The sequence below is a fragment of the Schistocerca americana genome, chromosome 5 (genome assembly GCF_021461395.2).
Source record: "Schistocerca americana isolate TAMUIC-IGC-003095 chromosome 5, iqSchAmer2.1, whole genome shotgun sequence".
NCBI lineage: Eukaryota > Metazoa > Arthropoda > Insecta > Orthoptera > Acrididae > Schistocerca > Schistocerca americana.
Window position 1 is genome coordinate 767033851 of NC_060123.1, and position 12774 is coordinate 767046624.

Below are 12774 nucleotides of genomic sequence, written 5' to 3' on the forward strand. Positions count from 1 at the left end.
AGGTTGGTGACCATTAAGTACATGTTTTAAACCACTAAATGAACTTGGAAATGAGTTTTCCTAGCTTCAGTATATTATTATTCATACTGTGTTCCTATCTAGCCACTGGGTAAGATCTTAGGAAAAGAAGTGAATAGTCCAATTTACTTATCCATTAGACGCAACACACGGTAAATCCTGTAAGAAGGATAACTCTATTGATTATCTTTTCCTGTAAACAGGACTATCCTTCGATAGTGTATTTTATTTTAAAACTAAACTAAATTTTAGTAAGAGGGTTATACGTGGCAACATAGAGACAGGGTTTCTGTTATTTACGTAAAAGCATACTAATATCATAATGGTAGTGTTATAAGGTCCTATTAATGTGTGGTCATGACATTTGTTAAATGTCTCACCACATTCCTATTGAAACTATTTACTCTTCTTGTAAATAACACCTATGACAATTTTATACAAATGTCCACTAAGACTTTGCTCGTCAACTTTCATTTAGGTAACAGCGATCTTTTAGATGTATTTAAATCAGTACTGTTAAGAAATACTGACTAGCTTTATTTTCAAGAATCTCAAGTTTAAGTTATACATACTGTTATCCTCCAATAAGAATCATTGGCCGATTCTTCATCTTTGACAGGTTCATCATGCCTGCAATGCAAAACATTATCTTTTGTATTAACAGATGAAATCCAACTTTTTAAATTTAATAAATGCTTATACATACATAAAGTTTCTTCAAAAAATGTATTTATGACAACTTCCTGTCACAGATAATTTTCACTGAATGTTGCAACCCAGTTATAATGCTGATGAGAAGCAAATGTTGTTCTTTTCCCTCTCTTCCTTCACCATCTCCTGTTTTGTTCACCTTGACATATTTCTACCAAACAGACTACCCCAATGGATCCACTGCTTATATTTAACACACAGTAAATTCAGTGCAAATATTTCCTTAACACAGGATGTGCATTGACGAGCTTGAATTAATCAGAAAAATATAAACAGATACTAACCGTTCCACAGCTCTTACAAAATACTTGCATTAAGTAATCATCAAAGCTACTTTTTGTACAGCAAGAGGACTAAAAGTCAAAATGGTGCTACATGCTACAGGCAGTGCAATACAATTTATTTTACTCATTGCTACAGCAATAAATGTACTTATAAAAATATTCAGACTTAGACTATAATCAAATACAGAGAGAGAAAATATTCTAACTAAAGAGATATAGCAGCCATAGGCAGAAACAAATAAAAAAACTGATACTAATCTTAGCTTTGAGGACCAAAAGTTTCTTCATCTGGAAAACACAAAAAGAGAAATGAGACTGTTCAAGAATTAAGGATGAAAATTCAGGATCTTGAGTCAAGGAAGATGGACATGATGAAATTCAGTTGCGAAAGAGCAGCAGATGATGTAATTTTAAATGCTGAGAAATAAGATCTCTTCAAGAGGAGCCACCAAAAGGTCAAATAAGTGAAGAACAAGCTGAAAATACTGGTAAACCGGCTAAAATGGCGGCAAATAGATAAAGGAAACAGAAAGAAAGTGCTGAAGAACAGGCAACCAAACAACAACAGCAACAACAACAACAACAATAACAGCACATTGTAGCAATATATAATAGCAGTCCCACAACATCTGGAGGAAGATTTTCCACTAACAGAGCAATAAATTCATGAAGCCATCAAATCTTCCAAAACTTCAAAGCAACAAATGAAGACTCCACTACAGCAAAATTATTGAAATAGTCAGAACACACAAATGATCTACAACTGCTGTTTGAGAACATTTGGAAAGCTGAAGAGATTATGGAAAGCATTAATCCACAGCTATGAAAAAAAGGGGACACTCAAAATGTCAACAATGGCAGAGATGCCTCACTTCTGCCAGTGGTATACAAAATATTATCAAAAATTCTCTGGACAGAGTTGTAGAAACTTTAGACAAATAACTGGGAGAATCTCGAGGAGCTCTAGAAAGGGAAGACCCTGCACAGAGCAGATGTTTATTAGAAAATCGATAATCCTCCACAGACTGCTAATCACCAAACCTATAATAGTATCATGTATTGGTTTCAAGAAACCTTTTGATTTGGTAGGCAGAGAAATTATAGGTAAAATCATCAAAGAATTTTGTATTAAAGCAAACATAATCCTCAAAACACTAGCAAATAGGATGACTGAAGCTAAATTTATGGGAGAAGTATCTCAACCATTTGAAATAAAAACTGGTGTTAGACAAGGGGACAGTTTATCACCTTTACTGTAACACTGCATTCTAGAAAAAATAGAAAGTATCTGGAATTTGGAGAAAAAAAAATTACAAAATTGAACCAATAATTTTAGGACGAATAACAAATGGAATTAAGGTAAACTGCCTGGCTTCTGCAGATGATTCTGATATACTTTCAAAAAATCTGACAGACAGTTATTGAAAGAAATCTTTTGGAAGAAATAGCAAAGAGAGCTGGTCCCAAAATTTCAGCCGAAAAAACAACATTGATGACAATTTCAAACAATGCATCAACATTCTTAGAAAAACAAAAATGTAAAATAGCATTAGTAAGTAAATTTAAATATATTGGACAAACTGTACAACAAAATGGACTAGAAGAATTAACAGTAGATGCAAGAGTCAGAAAACTGGAGAGAGCAAATCGTTTTACAAAGGATATTTACAACAAGAAATGTACAACTAAAAAAACAAAACTAAAACACTATCCCACAGTGGTATGACCAGGATGTTTATATGGATGAGGATGCCTAATGATGAACTATAAGCTGGACAGAACAGAGGTTCCTCAAAGGAGCATTATTAGAAAATAATGGTTGCAATACAAGCTACAGATGGCTGGAAAATGAGAAGTAATGAGGAGATCTACAAAAATTTTGAGAAAATATCAGAAGTAATGGCTAAAAGAAGATTAATCTTTTTTTAGAGACCTCTACTGAATGAGTAGTACTGGAAGAAGGACTCAATGATAGCATGGATTACAGAAATAAGAAAGAAACAACATCAAACAATCAGAAATAATAGAAAGAAACCTTTTTACAGATAAAATACTGAATTTAAAAGGATCATCACCTCTCCAAGATCAAAATTAATTTCATCCCTCTCAATAAGACCGTGAAAACCGGAAATAAAATTCATAAATATGATATTGCGAAGATCAAAATCAATCAAAACATATTGGAACAATGCCACCAGTAACTGACAGTTGAATCCCATAAATGGGCAGACATTGCCTCCATGATCCAACAAGCAGCTAATACTACAATCCTGACAGCTAAAAAGAGGAATCATACATGGTGGAATGAGGTTTGTGGTGAGGTGGTGGCCCAAACAGCAAGTGCATGCAAAAAGTGGAATTCTACCAGGAGTCCTGATGATTTTGATGTATTCCATGAAGTTCGAAAATATGCAGCCAGAACTCTATGAAGGTCTAAGCAATTGCATGAGAAACAGCAGTTAGAATAGATCGATCAGCGTTTCCAGATAAACAATGTCAGAGACTTCTATCAGACGTTCAAATCGAACTTGAAAGGATACCAAGCCCCTAGTTTTTGTTTTAAAGACGAAAATGGAAAGCTCAGTGTTGTGTACATAGTTCCGCATATTCAGCGCGTACACAAATTTCCCACTAGAGTGCGCCCCGCTAATCAAAACAGCGCAGGCGCAGCGCTCATCCATCTCCGCACTATGAGATGGCGCTGCCATAGAGACGGACCAAATTCTGCTTCCGCCGATCCGCGTATTAACACACTCCTGGAAATTGAAATAAGAACACCGTGAATTCATTGTCCCAGGAAGGGGAAACTTTATTGACACATTCCTAGGGTCAGATACATCACATGATCACACTGACAGAACCACAGGCACATAGACACAGGCAACAGAGCATGCACAATGTCGGCACTAGTACAGTGTATATCCACCTTTCGCAGCAATGCAGGCTGCTATTCTCCCATGGAGACGATCGTAGAGATGCTGGATGTAGTCCTGTGGAACGGCTTGCCATGCCATTTCCACCTGGCGCCTCAGTTGGACCAGCGTTCGTGCTGGACGTGCAGACCGCGTGAGACGACGCTTCATCCAGTCCCAAACATGCTCAATGGGGGACAGATCCGGAGATCTTGCTGGCCAGGGTAGTTGACTTACACCTTCTAGAGCACGTTGGGTGGCACGGGATACATGCGGACGTGCATTGTCCTGTTGGAACAGCAAGTTCCCTTGCCGGTCTAGGAATGGTAGAACGATGGGTTCGATGACGGTTTGGATGTACCGTGCACTATTCAGTGTCCCCTCGACGATCACCAGTGGTGTACAGCCAGTGTAGGAGATCGCTCCCCACACCATGATGCCGGGTGTTGGCCCTGTGTGCCTCGGTCGTATGCAGTCCTGATTGTGGCGCTCACCTGCACGGCGCCAAACACGCATACGACCATCATTGGCACCAAGGCAGAAGCGACTCTCATCGCTGAAGATGACACGTCTCCATTCGTCCATCCATTCACGCCTGTCGCGATACCACTGGAGACGGGCTGCACGATGTTGGGGCGTGAGCGGAAGACGGCCTAACGGTGTGCGTGACCGTAGCCCAGCTTCATGGAGACGGTTGCGAATGGTCCTCGCCGATACCCCAGGAGCAACAGTGTCCCTAAGTTGCTGGAAAGTGGCGGTGCGGTCCCCTACGGCACTGCGTAGGATCCTACGGTCTTGGCGTGCATCCGTGCGTCGCTGCGGTCCGGTCCCAGGTCGACGGGCACGTGCTCCTTCCGCCGACCACTGGCGACAACATCGATTTACTGTGGAGACCTCACGCCCCACGTGTTGAGCAATTCGGCGGTACGTCCACCCGGCCTCCCGCATGCCCACTATACGCCCTCGCTCAAAGTCCGTCAACTGCACATACGGTTCACGTCCACGCTGTCGCGACATGCTACCAGTGTTAAAGACTGCGATGGAGCTCCGTATGCCACGGCAAACTGGCTGACACTGACGGCGGCAGTGCACAAATGCTGCGCAGCTAGCGCCATTCGACGGCCAACACCGCGGTTCCTGGTGTGTCCGCTGTGCCGTGCGTGTGATCATTGCTTGTACAGCCCTCTCGCAGTGTCCGGAGCAAGTCTGGTGGGTCTGACACACCGGTGTCAATGTGTTCTTTTTTCCATTTCCAGGAGTGTATGTAACGCAGCCAATGAGATTGCTGCTAACATAGAACATTTTCTCCTCGCGCATCACACTCGCGCAGTGATACATGAACGTGCGAGGTATTATAACGAGTGTAAAGACCTTCGATCAGTCAGTCTGCATTTGTCTGCACCAGTCTGTATGAGTCTGCATTAGTCTGTACCAGTCTGCATTAGTCTGTACCAGTCCGTCGAGTTCTACAATTGTCTGTACCAGTCCATAGTCAAGATTCAGTCTGCGCCTGATAAGATTACCATATTCCTGTACATAGCCATGAAGATAAATGTATAGACACTTTTGTCAAGTATCTGAGATATATGTGAGAATAAGATTAACGTACCAATCCCAAAGAACTTCAGATTGTCAACTGTAAATAGCATCCAGAACCAAGTTAAGTAATTTTTATATTTGTTATTATTTTAGTAAATGTGTGTGAAAATTAATCAAATTCTGTTTAAAGTTGGTCACCGTCAATCTGCTACTCTAAGCATGCAAGTGGCATTTCTATCATCTGACCGAATGGCAGAAGATACACACACCATGATAAGACCACGAGACATATTGCTGACACTCGCTTACTTCGTTAGAGCAACAAGTCAAATAATCTGATGGTGTGTGTACTGAAGGTCTTACAGTATGCACACCACACTCGGCCTGACCAACAAAGAAAACTGCAAGATCATGTCTCGTTACTTTGAAAACCTACTTAATTGTGATGAACCGAAAGAAAGATTCCCTGCATGTGCCCCAATCCACAAACTACCCCTAATCTCCATCTAGTAAAGAGGAGACCAAAGAGATCATCAACAACTTTAAGAATAATAAGGCAGCTGGAGAGGATTCAATAGTGGTGGAACTACTGAAGCTGGCAAATAATGAAACTCTAGATATACTAGTCCAACTTTTTGAGGAGATCTGGAGAGCTGGGATGATACCAACTGAACGGCAGTCAGCTTTAATCCATCGTCTACACAAAAAAGGTGATAAATAGAATGTCAATAACTATAGGGGTACCTCATTAGTATCTGTTCCATATAAGATTCTCTCCAAAGTGATACAGAATAGAATAGAAGGTCATTGTAACCAACTGATTGGGGACTATCAAGCTGGTTTCCGAAAGGGCGATTCTTGCGCAGAACAGATCTTTAGCCTGAAGAACATCATCAGGTCCAAAAAACTGGAAGAAATAACTATGTGGTCATGTTTGTTGATTTTCAAAAAGTATATGACTCCATCGACTGACAGGCATTAATGAATATTTTGGAAAAGTTTGGGATGGATAATACCTCAAGAAAGCTGATCAAACAAACTCTTACTAACACAGCGTCAAAAATTAAATTTATGGGTGAGGTATCTAAACCCTTTACAATCAGAACGGACATAAGACGAGGAGATGGACTATCCCTCTCCTTTTCAATTGTGTCTTGGAAAAGGTCACTCGAGAGTGGAGAAAGTTATTAGCCCAAGAAGAAACAAATGAAGAGTGGTTCAGACTTGGTCCTAAGAACAAAGGGGTGTGCATTGACTGCTTAGATTTTGCGGCTGACCTGGCCATTTTTGCTAACAACATAGAGTCAGCAGTCAACAAGATAAATAGGCTGTCAGAAATTGCTGAAAAAAGTTAGACTCCAGATCTCTATTCAAAAGACAAAATATATGACGAACATCTGTAACGGACCTGAATGGATGATAACCAACCTGGGAAAAAATCGGATGAGTTAAGAATTTCAGGTATCTCGGTGAAGTCATCCACCAGGAGAATGGATTAAAAGAAGAAGCAATTGCCAGGATGAGGAAGTTAGACCAAGCATACCAACTGACAAAGAATACTTATAACAAAAAGTCTATGAGTATGTGGGCCAAGTTCCAACATTATAATACAGTTGTAAAACCTGAGGGCTTATAAGCATCCAAAACTTTGACCACGAATAGACAAGGTCAAGCTGAGCGGCTGGAAAAGCGTGAGTGTAGGATATTAAGGAAAATCCTAAGGTAATAGATGGGTCGATGGACAATGGCGAATGAGAGCAAATGAGGAATCGTGCAGCAAGACAGAACCTATCACAGCATCCATTACAAAGAAATGATTGTTTTTTATGGTCATCTCATGAAAATGGACGGTGATCGACTATCAAAAAGAATACAGAGTTTCATCCTATCTAAGAAAACGAGGCCGAGATGGTTCAAAGAATGTGAAAAAGATCTTAAGCAGATTGGTATCTCAGAGAGAAATTCCTGAAAGGAACAAATTTAGAAGAATGGTGACCAACTACCAAGGTTTTAACATGGCATCAACATCCGAAAGACAGTGAGGACCCTTATCTGAAGGGCATAAAAAGGTACTTCTTGGAGGGGCTCAGAAGATACTGGCAGGAAGTCAAAGCTGGAGCAAGAACAAGACATGGACACTACAGTGAAGTCGGTTGTTACCACGCAGTCCATAAAGACTCACCTCGATAAAAAAAATAAATAAATAAAAATAAAAGGCTTTCGATGCAGAAGAAATAGGGGATTGAGAACAACACGAATAGAATAAAGGGGGAAAAACATGAGGAGGAGATGGATGAGTACTGGAAAAACAGGAGACGACAAGGGAAGAAGAAGAAGTGAAGTTATTACATGATGAGAGATGGTGATTGCATTTGATTTGATTCAGTTTTCGTTACATACACCGAAAAAATGAGATGATTCTCAAGGGTGTGGAACATGTCAGAATGTATAACACAAAACATTTTAATATAATGAATACTACCCTGATCATTTGTCACGAGATTGTCAAAATAGGTGAATACAATACAGTAAACTGGAGAAGCTAATATTTACAGAATTAATACGCTGTCAGAATGAAATATTGTTGTTGTTGTTGTTGTTGTGGTCTTCAGTCCTGAGACTGGTTTGATGCAGCTCTCCATGCTACTCTATCCTGTGCAAGCTTTTTCATCTCCCAGTACCTACTGCAACCTACATCCTTCTGAATCTGCTTAGTGTATTCATCTCTTGGTCTCCCTCTACGATTTTTACCCTCCACGCTGCCCTCCAATACTAAATTGGTGATCCCTTGATGCCTCAGAACATGTCCTACCAACCGATCCCTTCTTCTGGTCAAGTGTGCCACAAACTTCTCTTCTCCCCAATCCTATTCAATACTTCCTCATTAGTTATGTGATCTACCCATCTAATCTTCAGCATTCTTCTGTAGCACCACATTTCGAAAGCTTCTATTCTCTTCTTGTCCAAACTATTTATCGTCCATGTTTCACTTCCATACATGGCTACACTCCATACGAATACTTTCAGAAATGACTTCCTGACACTTAAATCTATACTGGATGTTAACAAATTTCTCTTCTTCAGAAACGCTTTCCTTGCCATTGCCAGCCTACATTTTATATCCTCTCTACTTCGACCATCATCAGTTATTTTGCTCCCCAAATAGCAAAACTCCTTTACTACTTTAAGTGCCTCATTTCCTAATCTAATTCCCTCAGCATCACCCGACTTAATTAGACTACATTCCATTATCCTTGTTTTGCTTTTGTTGATGTTCATCTTATATCCTCCTTTCAAGACACTGTCCATTCCATTCAACTGCTCCTCCAAGTCCTTTGCTGTCTCTGACAGAATTACAATGTCATCGGCGAACCTCAAAGTTTTTATTTCTTCTCCATGAATTTTAATACCTACCCCGAATTTTTCTTTTGTTTCCTTTACTGCTTGCGCAATATACAGATTGAACAACATCGGGGAGAGGCTACAACCCTGTCTTACTCCCTTCCCAACCACTGCTTCCCTTTCATGTCCCTTGACTCTTATAACTGCCATCTGGTTTCTGTACAAATTGTAAATAGCCTTTCGCTCCCTGTATTTTACCCCTGACACCTTTAGAATTTGAAAGAGAGTATTCCAGTCAACATTGTCAAAAGCTTTCTCTAAGTCTACAAATGCTAGAAACATAGGTTTGCCTTTCCTTAATCTTTCTTCTAAGATAAGTCGTAAGGTCAGTATTGCCTCACGTGTTCCAGTGTTTCTACGGAATCCAAACTGATCTACCCCGAGGTTGGCTTCTACTAGTTTTTCCATTCGTCTGTAAAGAATTCGTGTTAGTATTTTGCAGCTGTGACTTATTAAGCTGATAGTTCGGTAATTTTCACATCTGTCAACACCTGCTTTCTTTGGGATTGGAATTATTATATTCTTCTTGAAGTCTGAGGGTATTTCGCCTGTTTCATACATCTTGCTCACCAGATGGTAGAGTTTTGTCAGGACTGGCTCTCCCACGGCCGTCAGTAGTTCCAATGGAATATTGTCTACTCCGGGGGCCTTGTTTCGACTCAGGTCTTTCAGTGCTCTGTCAAACTCTTCACGCAGTATCATATCTCCCATTTCATCTTCATCTACATCCTCTTCCATTTCCATAATATTGTCCTCAAGTACATCACCCTTGTATAGACCCTCTATATACTCCTTCCACCTTTCTGCTTTCCCTTCTTTGCTTAGAACTGGGTTTCCATCTGAGGTCTTGATATTCATACAAGTCGTTCTCTTATCTCCAAAGGTCTCTTTAATTTTCCTGTAGGCGGTATCTATCTTACCCCTAGTGAGATAGGCCTCTACATCTTTACATTTGTCCTCTAGCCATCCCTGCTTAGCCATTTTGCACTTCCTGTCGATCTCATTTTTGAGACGTTTGTATTCCTTTTTGCCTGTTTCACTTACTGCATTTTTATATTTTCTCCTTTCATCAATTAAATTCAATATTTCTTCTGTTACCCAAGGATTTCTACTACCTCTCGTCTTTTTACCTACTTGATCCTCTGCTGCCTTCACTACTTCATCCCTCAAAGCTACCCATTCTTCTTCTACTGTATTTATTTCCCCCATTCCTGTCAATTGCTCCCTTATGCTCTCCCTGAATCTCTGTACAACCTCTGGTTCTTTTAGTTTATCCAGGTCCCATCTCCTTAAATTCCCACCTTTTTGCAGTTTCTTCAGTTTTAATCTACAGGCCATAACCAATAGATTGTGGTCAGAGTCCACATCTGCCCCTGGAAATGTCTTACAATTTAAAACCTGGTTCCTAAATCTCTGTCTTACCATTATATAATCTATCTGATACCTTTTAGTATCGCCAGGGTTCTTCCATGTATACAACCTTCTTTCATGATTCTTAAACCAAGTGTTAGTTATGATTATGTTGTGCTCTGTGCAAAATTCGACCAGGCGGCTTCCTCTTTCATTTCTGTCCCCCAGTCCATATTCACCTACTATGTTTCCTTCTCTCCCTTTTCCTACACTCGAATTCCAGTCACCCATGACTATTAAATTTTTGTCTCCCTTCACAATCTGAATAATTTCTTTTATTTCATCATACATTTCTTCAGTTTCTTCGTCATCCGCAGAGCTAGTTGGCATATAAACTTGTACTACTGTAGTAGGCGTGGGCTTCGTATCTATCTTGGCCACAATAATGCGTTCACTATGCTGTTTGTAGTAGCTTACCCGCATTCCTATTATCCTATTCATTATTAAACCTACTCCTGCATTACCCCTATTTGATTTTGTGTTTATAACCCTGTAGTCACCTGACCAGAAGTCTTGTTCCTCCTGCCACCGAACTTCACTAATTCCCACTATATCTAACTTCAACCTATCCATTTCCCTTTTTAAATTTTCTAACCTACCTGCCCGATTAAGGGATCTGATATTCCACGCTCCGATCCGTAGAACACCAGTTTTCTTTCTCCTGATAACGACATCCTCTTGCGTAGTCCCCGCCCGGAGATCCGAATGGGGGACTATTTTACCTCCGGAATATTTTACCCAAGAGGACGCCATCATCATGTAATCATACAGTAAAGCTGCATGCCCTCGGGAAAAATTACGGCTGTAGTTTCCCCTTGCTTTCAGCCGTTCGCAGTACCAGCACAGCAAGGCCGTTTTGGTTATTGTTACAAGGCCAGATCAGTCAATCATCCAGACTGTTGCCCTTGCAACTACTGAAAAGGCTGCTGCCCCTCTTCAGGAACCACACGTTTGTCTGGCCTCTCAACAGATACCCCTCCATTGTGGTTGCACCTACGGTACGGCTATCTGTATCGCTGAGGCACGCAAGCCTCCCCACCAACGGCAAGGTCCATGGTTCATGGGGGGGGGGGGGGGGGGGGGGGGGGGGGGGAAACATTGTTATGCACTATTAATAAATTTATGTTATGCACTATTAATAAATTTAGCATACACAAAATACCTAATATTGACTGTTGCAACCAAGTACTGTCAAAACTTAAATCTAACATATTTTTACTTACGCTGGCCTAACAGTCTCTGTTAGGATATTCATCTGTAGAGTAGAAGGCATTGCCTATCAAAAAGTCATTCAAACTCTGTTTAAACTGTGCTTTATCTGAAACCAAGTTTTTAATGGTTGCTGGTAATTTATTGAAAATGTGTGTTCCTGAATATTGGGCCCCCTTTTGGACCAACATAAGTGATTTTAGGTCTTTATGTAGATTGTTCTTATTCCTAGTATTGATAATATGTATTGAGCTATTTGTTGGAAATATAGATATATAACTTGCATCAAATTTCATTATGGAGTAAGTATACTGAGAAGCAATGGTTGGAATTCAAAGTTCCTCGTATAGGTTCTGCACGATGTTCTTCAAAGACTGGTCCCAGATACTCCATTGCACCATTCACCAAACCTGATAACCCCGAGCCGTCAGTAACAAAAATTAAGTCTTGCTTAAGAGATTTACAGCACTACATGCACTTGTTACCAAAGTCTCATTTACTTTTAGAGCTATCGGTTCCACTTCCTTTTTGGCCCCACTTCTCTCTGTCTTCACTATATCCCATACAGTTCTTATTTTGTTGCCCGATACAATTATCTTTTTCTCTTAATAAAGCTACTTCGATTTCTGGATCACTTGATTCAATATTTTGCAGTATTCTTTGCAATGCATTACAATTCTAATATCAGAAATGTTCCTAGATAGTAGATACAGTCTCCTTTTTGCCCCACATGATATCTTTATTCCTTGTGTAATCCATGGTTTATCTTTTGACTTCTGTGTGATCTGAGTTACCTTTAGGGGAAAACAATTTTCAAAAGAGGAGGTAACTTTATTAATAAATGCTTTGTATTTTCCATTTGAGTCAGGTAAACATCTCTCCAGTTCATGTCTTTGAGCAATTTCCTGAATTCCTCAATTTCTGGCTTATTTATTATCCTCCTGTACTCAGATTTAATATTTTTTTATCCTGACAAGTTTCAACATTTAACACAAGATGCTGCATGTCGTGATCAGATAGTCCATTTACTATTGGTTTTGTGATATGACTTTTTTCCTCTAGATTTGTTCATAAAGATATTATCAATAGCAGTCTCAGAGCATTTACATATCCTAGCTGCAAAGTTCACAGTAGGAACTAAATTGAATGATAGTGTTAAAAACACAAGCAACCACTATTTCCTCTTCTTTTTTTTTTACACAAGCTATTCCTTTCGCTTTGTGAAATGAAGCACTGCCTAGTTCCAAAACACAGGACTACTATGACAAGGTGAAATGTTCTCAGAGTGC

At 40.0% G+C, this 12774-nt stretch overlaps 1 protein-coding gene across 1 annotated transcript in view; it reads right to left on the bottom strand.

Moving 5' to 3' along the window:
• Positions 1 to 592: 592 nt before the first annotated feature.
• The window catches only part of LOC124615666 (molybdenum cofactor biosynthesis protein 1-like), a 49282-nt gene continuing 37100 nt past the window's right edge, over positions 593 to 12774 (bottom strand). Inside the window, exon 4 of the mRNA XM_047143694.1 lies at positions 593 to 648. Coding sequence (XP_046999650.1) covers positions 593 to 648 — 56 coding nt within the window. The remainder of the gene's footprint in view (positions 649 to 12774) is intronic.